Source organism: Coffea arabica, chromosome 1e (genome assembly GCF_036785885.1).
Source record: "Coffea arabica cultivar ET-39 chromosome 1e, Coffea Arabica ET-39 HiFi, whole genome shotgun sequence".
Taxonomy (NCBI): Eukaryota; Viridiplantae; Streptophyta; class Magnoliopsida; order Gentianales; family Rubiaceae; genus Coffea; species Coffea arabica.
In genome coordinates, this window is record NC_092311.1 from 44,260,875 (window position 1) to 44,282,375 (window position 21,501).

At 35.2% G+C, this 21,501-nt stretch overlaps 1 protein-coding gene and 1 pseudogene across 2 annotated transcripts; one reads left to right on the top strand and one right to left on the bottom strand.

The window, feature by feature from the left end:
- Nucleotides 1-1,407: 1,407 nt before the first annotated feature.
- LOC113705563 (F-box protein At2g27310-like) lies at nucleotides 1,408-3,445 on the bottom strand. Of its 2 annotated transcripts, none has more exons than XM_027227468.2 (2): nucleotides 2,103-3,445; nucleotides 1,408-1,703 (listed from the first exon to the last, which is right to left on the bottom strand). In XM_027227468.2, exons 1-2 carry the CDS (start codon nucleotides 3,111-3,113, stop codon nucleotides 1,698-1,700), a joined length of 1,017 nt encoding a protein of 338 aa, XP_027083269.1. In that variant the 5' UTR covers nucleotides 3,114-3,445; the 3' UTR covers nucleotides 1,408-1,697. The 2 variants fall into 2 exon arrangements, with proteins under 2 accessions (XP_027083269.1, XP_027083262.1); XM_027227461.2 differs by having other exon boundaries at nucleotides 1,408-1,711; nucleotides 2,103-3,444.
- A 13,261-nt stretch (nucleotides 3,446-16,706) lies between these two features.
- Nucleotides 16,707-19,453, top strand: LOC113705574 (glucan endo-1,3-beta-glucosidase-like; annotated as a pseudogene).
- Nucleotides 19,454-21,501: the final 2,048 nt, after the last annotated feature.

A 21,501-nucleotide genomic window follows, 5' to 3' on the forward strand; every position in this document is an offset into this window, starting at 1 on the left:
TGAATGACAACTATGTAAAATTTAAATTTGAAATCTAATTTTTTTTTTTTACATATATCATAGATCCAACGATAATAATGTACACATTGTCGATATATAAAAAATTACTCATTTATTATGTTGTCAAATTAGCTTCAACTAAAATATATATTCTTGTAATTCACATTACAATCTGAACGAAATCTTTCAAGATATTTGGTGGCCCAAGTAATGAATTTTCTATTGTCAAGAAATAAAAGTAATGAATCTACTAGCATAGACACTGTGCAACCAGGGGGCTTTGTAAATTTTTGTATTTACAACCATCATCTGCTGAAAGATCAAATAAATGGAGGAACAATATAAGCAATAAATATAAATCCCAGATTTGAAGTCTAGTGGGTCCTTTGTTCGAAGTTTTAGGCAGATTTATCAATACAAATGGTACTAATGACATTGTATTAGCCCTTATTGAGTTGATTATATTGACTTAAAAGCATTTCTCAATAAATTCAAATTGAAGTTTTATGATGTTAGGACCACTTAGCCGAAAAACACAGCTCCCCCACTACGCAGCACCAGAAATGAGGCAAATTTAGAGAACATTTCTTCGAAAACATGCCAAACCGGCAGATCGTCTGTTTTCCTTCTTGCATTTGTTAATGACAAAGTGGGAATGTTAAAGTAAAACATAAGTTAAAATCCTGTCATTAGGGGAACAATGCAAATAATTAAGAGGACCTCGCGCACTATTAGTGAATCTCCCGATCTTAATTGCTTCTACAAGCCAATGACAACTTTTTTTCGTGACCGTGTGCATGAGATAAAAAAGTGATTAAAAAATAATAAAAGAGATTTGTAATAACCATCTCGAGACCGAACTCATGTAACGAAATTGGAGGTACAACATAAGTCGAACAGTGCACCTTGTAAATTAGAATAGCTGCTGCTAATGTAGTAGGGTAGGTTTAGGAATGCTGATATCCTAGGGTTTTTTTATTCAAAAGGGAATCTAGCTATTGCTCTTCGATAGCATCTTTTGGTAAAGAAAAAGGGAAGTGCTGTTGTTGTCAATCTTAATTAATGTTGTTGTTTTCTTGCAAGAAAACAGTTGTGCGAATTTGGCTCCTTTCCAGCGGATTCTTTATCCATTCTCCATTTTTGATAATGTATATCTGGATGCATGACATGCGTCTACATATCATACATTTGCACGCACGCACGTTGTGAGAAACAACGAGAAAATTCACCGGCCAGAAGCCGAAACGAAGAGAAAATTCACCGGCAAGAAGCCGAATCCTGTGCTTGGCGGCTGAAATGGAAGGTTATTTCGTAGAAATTGAATTTGGCCTACTAAAATCTCTTGAGATTCATTGTACGTGGAATGTTTCTAGAATTCTATAATGTTTGAATGAAAATGTAGATTGGTTAGATAAGAGTGTACCTACAGCATTCAAGGATGTACCATATCGCTTTAAAATGGTTTCAAGTGATCAGCCTTACTTCAATCCTATCCTAGAGTGCAATAATTTTAATTACCTGAAGCCAATGTGTGCTTAAACTGTAATTACATTAATATCAAATTTAAAACTGGAATTTCTGCCATTTGAGTCCCCAAAATGGTTATGGTCAGTACCCAGTATACTTGAAAATATCTTATGCAGATCAACTTGTTCAATTTTACCATTTAATCCTTTGGATCCTCCTCTCTGATGCCTTCATGCCTTCACTTCTTCATAAGATTCAAAACAAGCAATTAATGAAATGGACCAATAACAAGTAAAAAAGAATCAAAATTGAATCTAGACATTAAACTTATTTGAACTTCTGTACGCACTGTAAATATTTCATTATTCTTGGAGTGGATGGATGAATAAACCTTACAAATATCATATAGCAATGAAATAATCCATTGCTTCTCTAATTTCCTATAGACACTTAATCTTCACGTATCTGAAAAAGAATAAATATAATAGGAGAAAAATCTCTCCACATATTTCTATGTATTTTCCTATAACCTAAAAAAGTAATCTGTCCACGAAAGTAAATTTAAGGGCTAATATAATGATCATCAATCATCATCTAAACAAAACAAACGCCCAGAAAGCCATGAAAATACTAACCCCAGTGGCTATGCACACCATATCCAACCTCCTTTCTCTGTTTTGCCTTCTCTCCCTCCATTCTCTCCTAAGCTCCAAGAACACTTCATACATCCTTTTCTCCTCTCCAGCTTCACCTTTTCTCCTGTTCCCATCCATGGCTTCCTGTAAAATTACCAAAGTGTCCTCCCCGCTAATTATTTTCCCCTCCAAGTCCTCCACCTGCATGCTTATCTCCCTCACTTGCAAGTCCCCTCCTTCCTTCCCTCCACAAGTAACCACAGCTTTACAGATAACGAACTCTCTGCCAGCACGGCCGCCGCAACCTCCGGTAGCCATCACCGTCGCGTAAGAGGCCTGAATTTCTCCTGTTAACCAATGGCGCCGGACATCCACCGGAGTCAAACTCGACAAGTTAACAGCCCGTTTTTTCGCGGGGTCGATGACTATCCAGCTCAGCCTCATGTTCTCCTCCACTCTAGCCATGCACTTGTCGTCCTCGCCGTCGAACTTCACCAGTGCCGGAACTATCTCTTTGGGGTCTAGCAGGTCAACCCTGAAGGGTGAACACATGAACCAGCCGGAGGACGTCTCCGTCACGGCGACTTTGGAGTAAACAAGCTCATTTCCATAATGAATGTCAACAGCAGAAATCAATTCTGATGAGTGACTATCATTGGACTTGGGCCGGCGGTGGGCCGGCGGCTGCCGGTGGTGGTGGTGGATGTTGGGGAAAGAATCCGAATAGAACGAACGGTGGCCGGAAGGAAAGCTCGATATTGCTTGCTGAATGCATGGATGGGCTGTTGACGGCCAGTTCGAATTGCAAATTGTCTTCCAAAGATTTTCCTCCGTGCAAAGGCTGTGTAAATCTGAAGAAGCACAGCTTGTAGAAGCAAGAGTTGGGCCATCAAGCCTAGTCAAGATATGTGTTTGGATGATGTCCGGATGGACAGCGGTGATCGTGGTGGCTCCGCCACCGTCGGCGGAGGTCGCTGCGGCGGAAGTGGAGCAGCTAGAAGACATATTCATTGGTCGGTCTTGGTTTTAAGTGTTGAATATTGATCAAAATCTTGAAATTGGACTTTGAAGGAAGCAAATATTCTATTCTATATTTCTATATACCAGCTTCAATTGTTTGAGAGAAAAGATGAGGAGTAGTTGTTTCTTGCTTCAGGAGCGAGAAGCATGAAGAATTGAAGATTGAGGGGTGGTATATGTACACTTCATGGAGGATGGAAAAAGTGGTTTGATTTTATCAAAATGGGAGAGTCAACACTGGCATGTTTAACATTTGAAATAAAATAGTTATAAGATAGTGGTAGTACTACTACTTATGGTACAGTGGAATTAGGGAGAATTAATGAGTTGGGGCTCTTAAAAGAAGCCGTATTTGACTTTGAGATAACGTTCAAACTTCCCAATGTCTCCCAAGGTGCCAAGTGAGATAACGAAAGGCTAAAGCTTACAAAATGAAATTTACTTTTAAAATTTTTTATACTAAATATTCATGTGATTTTTTTCTTCTAGAATTCAAGTTCATTGGGAATAATTAAGTGAGATAAATAAAAAGTACTATGCAAAATGTTTACCTAAAACTAAAATATTCTGGGACATGACGTAATTTTTCGCGTCATTTTTATCCTCAATTATCAAATATAGGATTCAAATCTTGAATTTGATATGAAAGAGACTCTAATTGTTGGCTAGTAGCCAGTGGGGCAACCCCAGTAGTCGGTATCAAACCAAGAAAGTCACTCATGAAGAATCTTTTCCTTTTAACATGTGCCACAAATTCAAATATTTTTGTAACTGTTTTTAGGAATTACTTCAAAGATTCGTCATATGTTTCATTTGTAACACTGAGTATATATGTTACTATATTTATATTCATGTTGGATAATTAAATAACTTGCATATCTGATTCAATAATGCAAATTATTCTATCATAAAACATATTTACTAAAAAAAAGTATATAACACCTATGTATTTTGAAGTATATAATGATATATATATATATTTTTGTCTTTCTCTATCTTAGAAGTCTCTCTTCACTTTGGGATTCTTCTTCCTCTTTTTTTTTTTTTTTCTTCTGATCCCTTTCATTTTACACTGGATGGAGTTGTAAGTAATAACTCTTATATTTTACACAAACAAGTCAATATGCTTTGGACCTATAGTGCATGTTATTTTGGTTATTTTGGGCTTCTAGTCGAGCGTGTAAAGCTGTCTTCGTCATTTACCACTTGAGGGGCGAGAAGTCACAAGTGCCATACCACCGGTTTTATATCTTATAACTTGCTACATAGTCCACAAAAGTCAATTTTAGCATAACAAAATGTTGTTCCAAAAAAACAAACTAGTCGGTAGCACTCCAAAGTAAAATCCAACAAATTAGTTAGGTACAGACTATGATCTTTGGCTTTGTATGGATCAAGCGTTTTTCACGATAATTTTTGAATGATTTTAACATAGCGACGTATATGAGAAACTTTTATTGTACATGATTAGACGTTTATGGTCTTTGGTTTTGTATGAATCAAGCGTTTTTTTATAATATTTTTGAAAAATTTTAACGGAGTGACGTGTGTAAAAATTTTTTACTGTAGATGACTGAACGTTTTTAAACGTGTACAAATAGCTATCGTTTAGCTATTTTCGAACGGTAGCTACTTGATAGGACGAAGTCAATATTGGATGACTGAGGCTGGCTAAGAAGGTGATGAAACTTGGCAGCACATTGCCAAATTGTCCAGTTCTGGTAAGTGATCTTATCCAAATTAATACGGAAAAGAAAACCCACAACTTGGGAGACTTTTGAGGTAGTTTCCAGCTTTATTTTTCAAGATTGATAAATGAATTTGATAACCACGAGCCTAAGACCACTTTTTTTTCTTGGTAATAAATGCTCTCACAATCTTTAATACTACTATATAATAAGTTGGATATTTTGCATCGTATATATGCGTGTATTTAGAGTATAGACGCGTGCATGATGACTGGTATGAAAGTTTCAGCAAAATGGCCTTTCAGCAGATTTCTTGGGCACCTTCAAGACGTGTCATAGTCCTCAAGTGATGACTCAATAAGTTCTGGCCAAGTCTCAGCAGTTTATTACTAGTTATCCTTTGGCTCAGGTAGTTGCTGGGATGGTCGCTGCCTCTGATTAGTCGTACATTTCTGAAATGTTTTTGGTAGTTTTTTTTTTAATAGGAAATTTGTATCTTTTGGGAAATGAAAAGGTCAAAATATGTAGTCAAGTACCCTGAGCTCTGATAATTAATGCACATATCCACATTATTGAGTGCACTTTGGTAGTTTTCTTAGAGGATGCTGTAGGGTTCTTGCAATTCTCCTCTTAAATTCTGACATATCTTCATATTTGCCGAGTTTTACAGTAGTATCTTTTGGGTATCATATCGTTACGTAACAATTCATTGTTAGATGTATAAAAAGAGATATCAATCTTAGATAATTTCAAGTTTTTTTTTTTTTTTTTTTTGAAAAACAGGTTTTAAAAGTTTAAATTATTGACTGCTGGGGTAAGAGTTTTTAAGTAAGGTTTTTTGGTAGAATTTTTCCAATATAGTGTACCAAACGTGAAAATTATTGATATCACAAAGGTTGACACTAAACCACTAACGTGCGAAAAATACAACACATCTTGTCACTCTTTGAAAGTTGTATCCCTATATACCTACCCTACCGTTGAAAGGCCATAAAATTGAGGCTCTGAGGAGCCATCCAAGAATTTGGCAAGCGGTTTAACAAGCATAAAAGTCTTTGAACTGCAGGTATATATATGTGTGTATATATATATATTCCGACTATGGTAGTATCAACAAGCTATAAGTGGTTTCTGAAGTAAACCACAACTGGAATAAATAAATTAAAAGGGAAAAGATCAAAAGAACTACCATTTTCAACCAAGGAACTAATCATTTATAATCATTTCTTAGTTCTGCAACCTTGATATAATCCCAATCTTACAAGGAACTAATTGCGTGTTCGGCAACCTTGGATCCTTAAGTTTTTCAAAAATTAATTTTTCAAATACTATAAAAATTTTTAAAAAATACTCTAAAAGGTAGTCTAAATTTTTTTTAATGTTTAAAAAATATCTCAAAATATATTTTAAAAACTCTACTACTTTTAAATATTTAAAAATATTTTGAAATATATTCTAAAAACTCTGTTACAGTAAAAGTTTTCAAAAATATCTCCAAAAACAACTAATCCAAACAGAGCCATATTTATTTACAGAAAGCATCCTTTTTGGTGTCGTACCATGATGGTGCACATCAGATATTGCCCACTGATGCATATCAAATCATGTGTAACTTCTAACAGCACTCTTAAAGGAAAAGGGGCCACCTTCAATATTCTATTGGATGGCTTTCTCCCAGCCCAAAAAAAAAAAAAGTATTTCTGTGCTTGGATCAGAATATTTAAGATTGATTTTTGATCTTCAAAAAAAAAAAAAAGAAAAAAGAAAAAATTGAACTGCACCTGAATTGCGTAGATAACTCTAAAGTACTTGAATCTTATTATGCTTTTAATAAATGCTTTGGTTCGTATGTCATCTGTTCTAATTTATAACCTATTCTTGGGATTCATCTCATTTCTGGGAGAATTACATTAATCATCCCTCAGGTTTTGACTCTATAAGTTTTTCACCTCTTAGATTAAAATGAAGCATTTGGTCCTTTATATATCCTAGAAAAGCAGCATATTCTAGTCCCAGAGTTCATTTGCCAAGAAAGAACGTGGACAAATCAAGTGAGTGACATGGGCAATGAGGAAGCATAATAAGGGAAAAAGTTAGGGTCCTCCATGGGTTTGAGTAAGCTTTGTTGTGCATGTGTGTGTGTTCTCTCTCCCCCCCCCCCCCCCCCCCCTCCTCTCTCTCTTATGTTCTTCCTAAAATGTTGTTCAAGAGATGTACTCTGGTGAAAAATAGACTATAAATGAAGTTTTGGACTATATCACAATACTTATAAAATCTGAGGGACTAAAATGCCTATTTTAAGTGTGAGGGACTATAGAAGTATAAAATACCAAAAATATGAGGGATTACTTTAATAATTTATCCTTCAACTTTTTAAAATTGCAAATGATTACATGATTAGGTGTTGGTACAACAACCAGCTATTCAAATAATTGAGCCTTAATTACAAATAAATTACTCCCTCCGTTCCTTATTAGATGGCCTGAATAACTAATTCTCTTAGATTAAGAAAGTTGGTTATTTTCTAAAAGTCAACAAAAGTTTTACTTTACTTCTCAAAATTACCCTTTATCTCTCTTCAGCTATACCTAATTAATACTACCTGTCATTTACTCTCTCTCACATTTCTCAATCAATAGATTAAATCTGAAAATCTGAATAGTTCCCACCAAATTTGTTTTCATAGATCTCAAAATTTGAATATTAATGGAGTTGGTCAATCCCAATTTATAGACACATTTCAATTTAATTCTTCATCTCTTCAACTACTTCTATTGTTAATGCTACAAATACTGCATTTAATTATTTAGAGTTCCAATTCAAGAAAGTTGAAAGGGTAAGCAAGGGTAAATTTGGAAAAAAGTTCATAAATGCTTTCTTGATATCATAAAATGACAGATAAAAAGAAACAATGGATTAGGACATCTAATAAGGAACAGAGGGAGTACAATCCAATAAAATTGATCAAGGACAAAACTAGAATTCGAGATTTGCCAAATCCCATTATTAGTTCAGAAGGGCCATCTTAAAGTATATAATTACAAACATTTCGTGTCTCTTTCCCAGCATATCATGTACTCTCCATGGCCTTAATGTCCTAAGTACATAAAGAAATATACAAAAACATGCGAAAAAGATTGATCATTAATGGCTTTTTATTGGCTTGTCATGTTCTAGACTACAGCCCTTTTTTGGTCTTTCTGCCATCAAAGTGTTTTGAGCTTTCGTCTCAAATATATATTATCTTGAAGGGAATTAATCACTATAAATTAGTTTATCGATTATCAGTATTAAGATTGTTCCAACAATTAAAGCAGCTTAATTACCATTAGAGACAAATGCCGCTCTTTAATATTCTATTGAGCCGCCCCCTTATTGATCGAGAAAATGCCATTTGCTCATGATTCTTACATGCTTTTATAGTATTTCAATAGTAAGTGAACAAATGCACATATTTTATGTATTTATTCATGTGTGTAAACATCAAGAAGATTAGTCTTATTGATAAGGAAATATTACCCATAAGGAATATTAATTTGTCTTTAGCAGTAAAGATGGACAGGTTAAGCAGTTCTTATTACGCTAGTAGCTACGATAGATTGAATTTTAGTCTTAATCTTAGCTATTGGTGTTTTAATTAAGCTTTGCTTGTCTTGTACTGGTGACTACTAGGAAAAGTCTTATGCACTGGATAAATAGTATGATCCATCTATATTATTGCACTAATCTTTTGGTCTTCCTCATAAGTCATGAGAATGATATAAGACCTAATCTTCTTCATGAAGCACAAACTACCATAGTACAGATTCATTCATTTCTATTATGTCAGCACAAAATCATATAGTATTAGAACATCAAAAAGGGGTGTCATCAATGGTAGTGTTTTTTCTAAAAATAGACGCCTGTATTTTTAAGTCTAATCCACTGGGAGGAGGTATCTTATAATTGATCTTTATCTGCAGTCTGAAGAACACAAGGTTTAAGCTAGTTTCAAATTTTTTTTTTTAAATGGAGCTTGAAAATGTTGCTATGTCAGGGATTCTTTATTATTCAATATTGATACCTTGCACACAAGGCAAATGAACGTCAAAGTTCAGATTTTTTTTCCCCACTTTGTTTAAAAAAATGTTACTAATTTTAGCTCAAATTAAGTCTTCAATAGCATAATTTAAGTTCCAACTGGAGTTAGGATTAGGACATAGAAGATGTCTGTCCTGTCAATAAACAAGTCATTAGGGGAGGATTGAGTTGGATGGTCTAGGCGGAAGAATTGTAAATAGGAAATACAGGAATCAAGACCTCCCACTTACTAAAAAAAATGAAAAGAAAAAGGTTCTTTAAAAATTCAAATTTTAAAAAGGTATTTTCACTGAAAAATGAAATAAAATAATGCGTGGTTTTTTATTAAAAAAAGTCATTTTCACAAAAGAAAATGAAACAAAATAATGCATGGTTTATTTTATTAAAAAAAAGGTCATTTCCACAAAAGAAAAAGAAACAAAATAATGCGTGGTTTTAATAAAAAAAAACAAGGAGGGGCAACATCTATTTTGATCATGATATCAAACTAAAACCTTGCTAATAATAATTAGGTAATGGGTTGCGGACAAGGACTCGGTGGCCTTTCAGTTTCAGTCTCCCACCAGAAATACCTTGGCAACCTCACAAGTAACTTCGAGTTGGGTGGTGAATTGTGACATCCATAAACCACAATCGCGGATTACCTAATCAATTAAATGCTTTTTATTGCTTGCCATTAAGTAAATTTGGTAGAAGGTCATTACCATTGGATTAGGCCATGCTTGCATTTGATCCCCATATAATATTTACTTAACAATCAAGCAATTTCATTCCAAAAATAACCTGAACGTAGTATAAATTGGACAAAATTATCCAATCATAATTACTCTTATGCTTCAACAAAAACATGAAAAGTTAATTTATAAATCATCAACTGTCTTGTCTTTTTTTTTTTTCCTTTTTTTTTTGAGTTGAGAATCTTTAGAAATCTTTTCTACATTTCAATAAAACAAATATTACAAGTTAGTAACTAAAATTTCACAATGATAGTGATTCTCCTGTTTACATGGAGTGATCTATACCTAGACTCGTGTGTACAAACAAGTAGCGAAAGGCCTCGTGCTAGCCATGAAAGAAATTTTCTGCTTGCTTACTCCATGGGATCCATCAACTATTGGAAACAATTCAACAGAAGTACTAATTCTGATAAGTTTTAGACAACTACAGATCTAAACACACAAAAAAAAAAAGGAGGAGAAATTAAAAAGTAGCAAAAAAAAAAATGTAAAATTTAACCAGCTTTGACAAAGATAAACAAGTACATATAACGAAGAGTACAAAGCAAGGAAAAAACGTATCACGTAGTGCCAAACTTATTAAAATGTTTACCTTAACAAAGAATCCTCATTTTTTTTTTTTGTCAAATTTATACTTTACTCTTAGCAGAAAAAAACTCCTGTTATAGCCTATGAAACTTGTTCAGTACTTTGTTCTAAATTTTTATCAATATAGAAGTTTTTATTGTCAACTTTGAAAGCCTAATTTCCTTGGATATGGGATTTTGAGCATTAACTAAAGAAATATATTGCAATTTTGGGTAGCCTTTAAGAAGATGAGGATGAAATTAGTATCACAAAATGACATTATGTTCAAATTTCATTCGTTACTCTCTTGATCCTTTTTCCCTTCATCTTTTAATATTGTTTAATTAGTTACTCTCAAGTTTGCTAAACTAATCTTATTTTGTCCCTAAATTCATTTGTTAACAACCTTAATAGCTCAAGGTACACAAGTAAATTCGTCATATTTTAAGTCAACCGTATCCCCAAAACATTATCAGGGAGGTCGGTATAATTTTAAAAATCTCAAAAAAGGTCAGTGCAAGTGTCAGAAACCTCAGGACTCCTCCCAAGAGAGACGAGTACATATAATGAATATAAAAATACTCGATGTGGCCATTGTCTTGAGTATTTGAGCCAATGAAGAGTGCAAAGCGAGAAAAAAAAACCTATAACGCAGTGCCAAACCAACTAATATTAGAACATTTATCTCGTGCGCGAGGAAATTGAAGAATCCAGCAGCCACATTGGACTATAAATCTGTCAATATCTGTAAGCATCCCTTATCTGAAATTGGCTAAATGACTATTTCCATTTCTGTTATCAGAGTCAGCTGCATTATGCTATATTTGTGACTGAGCACTCAAATTTCTTGGTAACTAGAAAGGGTGATAGCGAAAGTGAGTGAACGAGTCTCCGGTCGACTGATTAGTCGGTGATGCAATGGAGCAATAAGACTTTTGGCTTAGCAGACATTTCAGTTTAATTTTCTAAAGCTAGAAAGAAAGAAATGTTTTTCATGGTTAATTTATTACACCCTTTTAATTCTCCAAAGTCAAATCTGTTGACTTATAGATAAATAGAGCTTGTGGTTGGTAAAACTTTTAAATTTACGTTAATTAACCTAACAAGTGCTACCACTAGCTTTAGTCAACTTCATGTGTGAATATAAGATTTCACACAACAAGTGTTATATTAAAAAATGTTCGTATGGTCTTTCTTTGACATTGAGTTGTAGATTTCTGCTTTAACTAATCAACTTTTGATGATTGAGGGATGATTTCTCTAACCTTTGTTAGCCCTTATTTGACTCAAACATGTATTAGTTTTTGGGATTTATATTCGCTCTCGGATTCAGTACCAGAGGAGGGAAAGAGGAAAAATTCCTTCTTTTTCTTCCTAACAAGTAATTTTGCATGGTGAATTAAGTTCATCAAGCCCGTGTGTAGGTGGACATTGTTTTGCATACTGTACTTCGTTGTACATACAAACGTAGACTTAAACAGGGGACCAAAAAAAAGAAACAAGTAAGGCCTGGACCAATTAATAATAGAACAAAAAATAAAGAGGGATTACTCATAAAGCTGTTGATGAAATTAAAAATTAAAGGTTGGATTGAAAATAGAAGAAAAAGGAAGAAAAAAACCAATAATTAACAGTTAATTTCAACACAGATGTTACTAATAGTGAAGTGTATATCATAACATGGATTGACTGGAAAATATAGGAGACGACAACTTTATAACAGATTTATATACCAATTTTTTTTACCTTTCAATTCTTTTTACATCCTATTCGCCCTCAACTGTCAAGTTCAGAATTTGAATTGTAAACTTGACAGCGGGCCAACTCCAGTAATTGGATTTTATATGCCTATACAAAGAAGAAAAGTGAAGAAAATGTAAATTAGTTCCTTTTACATCCTTCGTTTGTCGAATTGACACATTTTACATCACAAAGTAAAATTTGTGGTAAATTAACTCTCAAAATGCCTTTATTCATCAAAGTGACAAATATCTGTACGATCATTTGAATATGGTACTATACAATCATGGACATGAAGTTTCAACTGTTCTATGAAGAATTTGAAAGTTATCTGTTGAGTGTTACGTGTAATAATTTGTTGCAAAGTTTCTACATCAAAGTGGGACTACTTAGCACGAGTGCTTCAAATTTAAACCAACATTGGTATTATTACGAGACAAATAATCACGAGCCAGGGTGACAAAAACACGTTCCAGTTTTCTTGATCTGTCGATATGGTTCCAATCTTTTGGAATAGTCTTAATGGCCTACACTGATCAACTCGGAGGATGTCCATAATAATATGTAATCGTGCATTACGCTGCAGAATAAGAAATTCACCAGTTTTATGAGAAGAGAGAAGTGGAAAAGTTGCTGTTTTTTTTTCCCTTCTCAATAGAAAGAAAAAAATTGCTTCACCTACCTCTAGTGCTTGAAGATTTTTGTGGCCGCCAAAGTTTTATGTACTAGGAATTTTATAGTAACTTGGGCCCTGCAACTTTTCTGCTTTTCATTCTAGAATCAGTTACATCCCAGATGTACCAAGTTAATGGAGAATAGGATATGATTCTCAAGATCATAGAAATAGAACTATAACTCATACTTAGTTGTTTGATGCCTTCGAGCCTTTGTTAAGCAGAGTCTTAAAGCCAAGTTTAAATGAAAGTTCTGTCCATAGGGCACCAATAATTTTCGATGCCAGTTTTTGGCGATGAACTGCATAAAACATTGACATTAAGGATTCTCCAACAGAAAACTCCTAAAAAGAATTGCAACTTCATCCAGATTGTGGTGGATACAGGTAATTTTAAAATTGAAAACTTGTAAACCTGAGGTCATTGCAGCTTCAACCAGATTGTGTTGAATGCAGGTAATTCTGATGTGCCTCTAACAGTTACAATATGCTAGCCTTCTAAAAGTGAACGTTTTCAGCACCACTACCCCAGAATCAGTCAGAGCTGCTCTAAGTTTAGTTACAGTGAATTGTCTCCTTGGAACAAAGGATAGATCAAGGAGAAAGTCTTCGTGGATCACGAGGGAAAAGCGATATTTTGCGGATGTTGTTCAAGGCACAGAAATGTATAACCACACACGCTCCAATCCTGCTCCAAAGTCCATAGCCACCGAGCTGAAGAATTGAGGTTCTTGAGTACGCTGAGCTGCAGATGATGATGGAAGTATCGATGCAGGTGATGATATTCAAGTAGATCTATTGGTGTAAACTGATGCATCTACTTGTCACCATACAGGTTTATTGTATCTAAAGCTTTCAGGTAGCTCATACTTCAAAAAAAAGTCGAAAATTTTGATTGTCTTTGTCTAGCTGTGCTGCAAAAATTATAATTTCCAGCATGTTATTGACTGTTAAAATTTTCAGATTCTTACAAGCTAGAGTGGAAGGAGAGAATAAAAAGAATCAAAGTTGTGAATATTTATTTCCTTCTTGTCTTAATCATTAGCTGTTTATGGAGCCTATGTCTCTGCATATCTCTCCAAAAATCTGTTCAATCAGGCAAGAAATTTAACTTCTGCAAAAATATCTATTACATTGTGCCCTCATGTCTGCGACTGATAGGGTTTGTTTAATCAGACCAAATGCCATCCAATGGATATGCAAAATTTGATGAAGGATTTCGTTCTTTGTTAAACAAGCCAGCTGAGGCTTGATTTCTGCGTGTAACTATTTTTGTTATGGACTAAATCAGCTTAGGGTGCTAAGCTTAATTCTTGTTTTAGAGCAGTGTTACATGGCTGTAGTTTGATTGGACTATATAAAGCTTCACAAATTCATTTTTGTCGAAAGGCCAGATGAATTGGCGACTCATGGCATGTTTAAAAGAGACTTTCTTTCACGAGGGTGCTGATGCCATTTAATGCTTGATGGTTGTATTTGATCACTTACTGTTCAATTCTCAATCCCATTTCATGCTAGCATAGTTTAGCTTGACTACACAAATTCAGATACACTGGTTGTACTTCTGTCCAAAAAAAAGTTTAATAATAAATGTATTGTAAGTCCTTTTTGTGGTAGGAAAAAAGTTTGGATGGATTCGATTTCGATCACTATCACGTGGCAGTTTAAGTTGTGGTAGGAAAAAAGTTTGGATGGATTCGATTTCGATCACTATCACGTGGCAGTGTAAGTCTAGAGATGCATATGAAATCACCACCACGCCCAGTGTAAGTTTAGAGGTGCATACGAAGTGCTGCTCTCTCTCTCTTGCGTTTTCATCCAAAGAATTAGAAGAGTGTGTATGAAGTTATGAACAGACAATTTATTTTCCCCCACTGTATGCAGCAATGCATCACGAGGGCAATAAATGATTTATTCTCTCTCCAAGCCATGAGCTACCACTATTTTCTGGAGGCCAAATGCAGCACAGCAGCAAAACTTGTAGCATTGAAAATTTTGGGAGACAAACTGATATTCATAACAACTTGTTCTTGTGACAAACACAATGTACCTGATTAAAACCATAATGACCTATGTTGCAGCTGGTTTTTTTCCGGTTTAGTTTGAAAAGACTTTGAGATACCACAACATCTGAAGTCCTAATACGCTCAGAAAATTGGTCTCAACCCTATAACAGAATGGGCACGGACAGTTGTCAATGACAATCATCCGGAACAGTGTGAGGATTTTTGAACTGATTGTAATTCAAATTGAATTACTTATACATCCTTATAACCGAGGATGTAATATTATGCATGGAACTCAAATGAACAGTAACACAATGTTACACTTTAGTTATAAGAATGTATAAATTATTCAATTTGAATTACGACCCATTTAAAAATCCTTATACCGTTCCGGATGGTTATCACACACAATCGTCCGTGCCTCTGGTCCAAACATTCCCAATTGCTGGTGATGCGAAAATGATAAAATCATACCCAATTCATCACTTTTAATAGGCCTATTTCTTGACAGAGAAAAAAAAAAAGGTGCTGGTAGAACACTAGTCTTACTTATATAACTTAAACTAACAAAGGTTCAAGATTTAGAGCTGATTTGGATTGTAAATTTTTGGAGTTTTTTAAGTAGAAAAATATACTGTAGCAGCAATGTAATAATCCAAATAGGCTCTTAATATTTTGCCCTTCTAAATTCGGGTTCGACCATCATTTTTGCAACTTAGATGTATACTGCAACAAGTTTCAGGAGTTAAAAGAAGCGGGAACATGAACAAACATAACTGCCAGACCAAAAAAGGGATGGAATTAACTGAAAATATGAAGAAAAAGAAAAATAAATTTTACAGCTTGAATTTACAAGTACCAAAGACCGGCCATGGACAAAATCACAAAATACAGAAGGGAAAAGGGACTCACCAAAACCAAAATACAAAGTCCAAACCAGAGCTCCAACCCAAACCCCCACGTCTGTGTTGCCTCTGCCTCACGAAGCTCCATCATTTGCGTAGCCTCAATTGCTTTGCATGCCGCCCAAAACTCACTTGAGATCCTCGGTGACATATTTTGAGTGCCAATCCAATGCCACCTCTAATATTGTGCCAAGTGTCATAGTAATTCTTGGTCATTTGAAGCAGTACAAATAATAACAAGACACTTGGCGCAATATTAGAGGTGGCATTGGATTGGCACTCAAAATATGTCACCGAGGATCTCAAGTGAAAAAAACTAGCCAACTTCAATTCCCACGTACTACCACTGGGCTCCATCCCCGACCCCACCAACACTTTCCATCTCCCCAACCAAAGAATAATATTTATAGGTTAATCACAATTAATCGCCTTAAAGTATACCTCATTTTTTATTTTACCCCCTAACCATTTTTTGGTCTCACTTTATCCGTAATTGGACAAAATTATCCCTCTATTATTCTAAACTCTTATTTTTCTCTTTTATTTTTTTTCCTTTACCCTTGTGTGCTCTTTCATTTTCTTTGCTTCTTTCTTTAATTCTTTTTCTTTCTCACAAAAATCTTCATCTTAATGATTAAAATTAAAAAGAGGAATTGCAATGATCTCTCTTCTCCTTAAATGTTTAAAAAAATTCAAATCACTTTCCTAAAATACAATTTTTTTTTGCTTTTCAATTCTTTTAATTTTGATTTTTCCTTTTTCCTTTCTAGTTTCTCATTTTATTCTAAAGAAAATATGATAAGATATAATTGTGACCTGATTAATAATCATCAATTGAAATTTGTGACACGTGACATCATACAAAAAATTAAAATTAGTTTTTAATTCCTTTTAAATTTTCATCCAAAATTGCAATAACAAACTCAAAATAAAAATTTTCGTTGAGATGGAGTTTTCTATTGAGAAGGATGAAAGAGAGAAGAAAAAGAAAAAGAAATAAAAGAGAGGAAAAAAGGTAATTGAAAAGTCAAAATAATGGAAGGATAATTTTGTCCTATAGGAGGTTAAGTGAGTAAAATTAAAAGTTAGGGGATAAAGTAAAAAATAAGGTATACCTTAAAAGGGATTAATTGTGATTAATCCTAATATTTAAAGATAAAACTTCCGGAACAGGTAAAAGAACCGTTTACATAAGCCTATGAAGGTTTTGCATTCATACACGATAGTACAACGTTGTACTCTTCCAGTCTCCTCAATAGCAGCTACAGTACTACTGTTACTTGCCAACTATGGCAACTCATTCATGCTCTCCAGCTAAGCCCTTTCTTTTCTCCATTTTCTTCGTTATCTTCCTCCATCATTTCCTTCACCACTGGGCCGTGGCGGCGGCCTACGCCATCGGAGTTAACTACGGCACTGTCGCTGACAACCTTCCTCCACCAGCCCAAGTTGCATCCTTCATCAAAGACCAAACCTCCATCGACAAGATCAAAATCTTCGACGCCAACCCGGACATTATTCGAGCCTTTGCCAACTCCAACGTCTCCCTTACCATCACCGTCGGAAACGGCGACGTCTTGGCGGTCTCCAAGCTCCCCGCCGCCCGGTCATGGGTCTCCGCCAACGTCTTACCTTACTACCCACAGACAAAAATCCACCGTATCGCCGTCGGCAACGAAGTCATCGCCACCGGCGACAGGATTCTCATAGCCCACCTCGTTCCCGCCATGAAATCCGTGCACGAAGCCCTGAGGCTGGCCGGAATTTCCGATATCCAAGTCTCCACGCCGCATTCCATGGGTATAATGTCAAGGTCCGAGCCTCCTAGTTCGGGTCGGTTCAGGCGTGGGTATGATCGCGTCATTTTTGCTCCGATGCTGGAGTTTCATCGCCGAACCGGGTCGCCTTTTATGGTTTGCCCGTACCCGTTTTTCGGGTTCACCAGCTAGACTTTGGACTACGCTTTGTTTAAGCCAAACGACGGCGTTTTTGATAACGTAACTGGCGTGAATTACACTAACATGTTCGATGCCCAGATGGACGCCGTTTTCTCTGCGATGAAGAGGCTCGGGTATGATGACGTGGACATCGTTGTCGCAGAAACGGGTTGGCCTTCTGCGGGTGACCCGAATCAGCGGGGCGTGAGCTTGGACAATGCCATATCTTATAATGCTAATCTTGTCAGGCACGTGAATTCGGGTTTGGGTACTCCTTTGATGCCGAATCGGACCTTTGATACTTACATTTTCTCGCTGTTCAATGAAGATCTCAAACCCGGCATCTCGGAGCAGAATTTCGGGTTGTTCCGACCCGATTTCTCACCCGTCTACGACGTGGGTATTCTGCGGAACCAACAGGTACTAATTGTTGAAAATTATGTAGAAGTCCAAATGGTCTTAATGACGACTTAATCAAATCGAAAACTTTAGTAATTCAATTTTGATTGTTTATCGACCCAAATTTAACGAGTATTTTTTAAGTCGAAAACTTTAGTGTTTAATTTCGATTGTGTATCGAGCCAAATTCAACAAGTTTTTATCAAATCGAGCTTTAGGCGAATTTGAAAACTACAAATTTAGTCCAATTTTTTTGCAAGTAAATTTTAGGATTTATGCTTATTGACCTAAAAGCCAGCTGAATTTACAACTTTGGCAAATACAATAATGGTCAATTTACAATTTCATGTTTTCCTTTATTAAGTGGATGAATTAAAAATTCTATGCGTTCTTATGAGTTTATTTCAGTATCAAATAATTTGGTTTGATTTTTGATTCTAAAATTTGTGACTTGTTGAATTGCTGCTTTTTTTAAAATTTTTTTTACGTTTGTTATCAATATATTTTTTAATTTCATATATATATAATTATTATAATATATTTTTTTAAAATTTTCTAAAAAATAGCAATTCAAACGAGTTGATCCGCAATTGGCAAGTTTTTTAAATTCTTTTCTTCTCCACGCGGGAAAAAATCTGACAATTTTGACTTTCTAAGACTTCTCCTCGTCCTGGCAAATATTCTCTGTTGCCAAATGGAAGCAAAGAACTTACATCACGACCGTTGATCACAGGGCGTGGGGCCTGCACCAGTAACGCCAACAGCACCAGATGATAAAAAGTGGTGCGTCCCAAAAGATGATGCTAGCGATGGGGCTCTGCAGTCCAACATAGACTATGTTTGTGGGTCCGGAGTGGATTGTCAGCCCATTCAAAACGGTGGGCCTTGTTTTGAGCCCAATACTGTCAGGTCCCATGCAGCCTACGCCATGAACGCTTATTATCAAGCCCATGGCCGGAATGATTATAATTGTGACTTCATTGGTACAGGGGCCATCACCACAACTAATCCTAGTAAGTTTATAATACCACTATAGATTTTCTTGATATAATTTATTTATTTATTTATCCTATTCAGGGAAAGTTTTCAATGATAATATTTTAATTGCAATTGCGTAGTTATTCTAGTATCATGGGAGAATTAAAGGGTACATTGTTGCAGGTTATCAAGAATGCACCTATGTGGCTTAGGAGGAAGGAAGAGACAATGGCACAATGCCTCGGTCTTCTCTACTGCTGTTCCCATGCTGGGCAGTTGTTATATATAGCCAATTCTTTAGGTATTTTATAATTATAGAGAAGGCTATTTGTTATAATATTTTGAGTAGGGATTTGAACTTTTGATCTGCTGGGCAGTTGGGTGGCACTAGGGAGGGGTGTAATTGAGAGGTTTTGGGTACGGGGATGGGAGCGTAAGGATGGGTTGGGTGGCACTAGGGAGGGGTGTAGGTGAGAGATTTTGGGTACGAGAAAGGGAGCGTAAGTGGGGGACCAAAGCCAAATCGAGAACAAGAATGTGATAATTTATTTCTGCCTTGAAAATAGATCTAAGCATGTAATATGTATCTACATGCGTGGGAATAAATGAATATCTTCATTACCTAGGAGCTTCACTTGGAGTGATGATGAATAATTTCTTTGGATAAGAGCAAAAGAGGACATAAATGTAGACCAAATCCTCAATTAGTCCCCTAACAAAGTGGTCAATTGTTATTTGTCAAAGCAAGAATGTACAAGTTTATCCTTTAACAAATTGCCATCTACTAAGGCAATTTATAATGGTAATACCTCGCATCCTTCCTTGTAGTCATCGTTAAATACACAAAATTTATAATCAAAAGAAAATTCCGTATTGGGATTGAGATTTCACATCTTGAAAAAAAAAGAAGTAGATGATTCGAATATTACAAATTTAATATGAAATTCATCTAGAGCCAATAATCTATTTCTTTGGTTGAGAGAAATCAAGAACAAGAAGCAGAGAATTAATATATATTAATAAAAATAAAAACAATCGATCAATCTATGGTTATATGTACAGCTTACAACCAATGGTATCAAAATTAGGTTACCAGCTTTGGTTAAAGAATTTGATTATATACAACTTACAAGTTTTTCCAAGATAAGACTCCTAGCTACAAAGAACTTTTAATATTTATCTCTAATTAAGAAAAAACCCTAGTGATTAATCACGTAACATAAACACTCTGGCGACATATTGGACAGGTTGCATTAGTCTTTAACCATTTATAAATGCAAACTGCATGAAATCCATGCTTGCACCTTGGAAGAACCCTCCACAAGTATGGCAAATCATCTCTGCAACCAGACAAACAGATTCTGCATTGATCATCATCAGATCCCTGGAAACTATTATCTCCTGATTCAGAAACATCCCTTTTCTTCTTGTTTATTTTTCGTTTTTCTTTTCCTCCAAAGATGTTATCTTGAGCGCCATCGGCTGCGACTTGGGTTGAGGCCCGGCAGAAGCATTGGCAACGCATCAATAGAATCTGTATATACTATACTGGGGAAAGCTTTCGGCAGAACAAATCGAGGGATTGAATTTTTTACGGTTCATTGAAATGTAATGGACTCTAAGGAAGAGAGAGATCGAAGGCAAATCTGCCGATCAGCTTCTCAGAAGGAGATATTGCAAGCAAAGAGAACGAATTACCCATGTTTCTTTTATCTTTTTCTGTTAAGCAGGAATATTTATCCTTGTTTCACTAAATATATAAACCAAAACAAGTGCCCTAATGCTTTTTGGTTTAGGGTTCTCTTCCAGGCTAATCGGCCCATGTTTGCTAATACTAACTTGACTTGGGGATATTCAATTATCTATAGGCCCACGATCTCCGAGGATTAATGGAATTTTATTAATTATGATTTTCTCTTGTAATCTCAAGTTTTCAACTAAATACGTATTTTTAATGAAGAATTAGTGAAAAATACAAATAAAAAGTACGTATAGGGATTTAAGAAAATTTTGCAAAGACTAATTCTTTATTTGATAATGTTCAACAAATGTGTACGATTACAAGTATTTCCAAGAATATGGTAATTTTTCACAAGTCGATCCAACATTTACTTTTTAATGCTAAAAGAAAACCATGAATTAGTTAGCTAAAACGAGTTCTTAATGCTTGGTCCTGAATCCAAATTATTTATGTCCACAAACTCTTGATTTTGTGTAGCCATAATAGAAGCCATGAACACGACTCAAGGGTTGGCTTACCATTCCCTGTGCTTGTAATTTGGTGCATGAAACCATACACTCGAAGAAAAGCATAGAGAAAATGGGTAACATTCCCACGCAAATTATAAAAAGGCTTAGTGTGGCTTCTGGTCGTAATTTATATGGGGAGAGATGTAGATCTAAAGGGGACAAAAAATTTTGAGGAAGTATGTTATGTTTTTTAATTGGTGAAAGACAAAAAAAATATTATAGTATACGATGATTTGACTTTGGAAGGAAAGAATTTATAGAATTTAAAGTGTCTTCAGGATGATCCTAATGCACTTAAGGTTTGGTTGGCATCTGAGAAATACAATTACAGAAAAATATTTAGACAGAAAAATAAGGTTTCCTCACATATATTAAATGGTTACAATACATTTTTTTACAAAAAAAAAAATCTTAAAAAT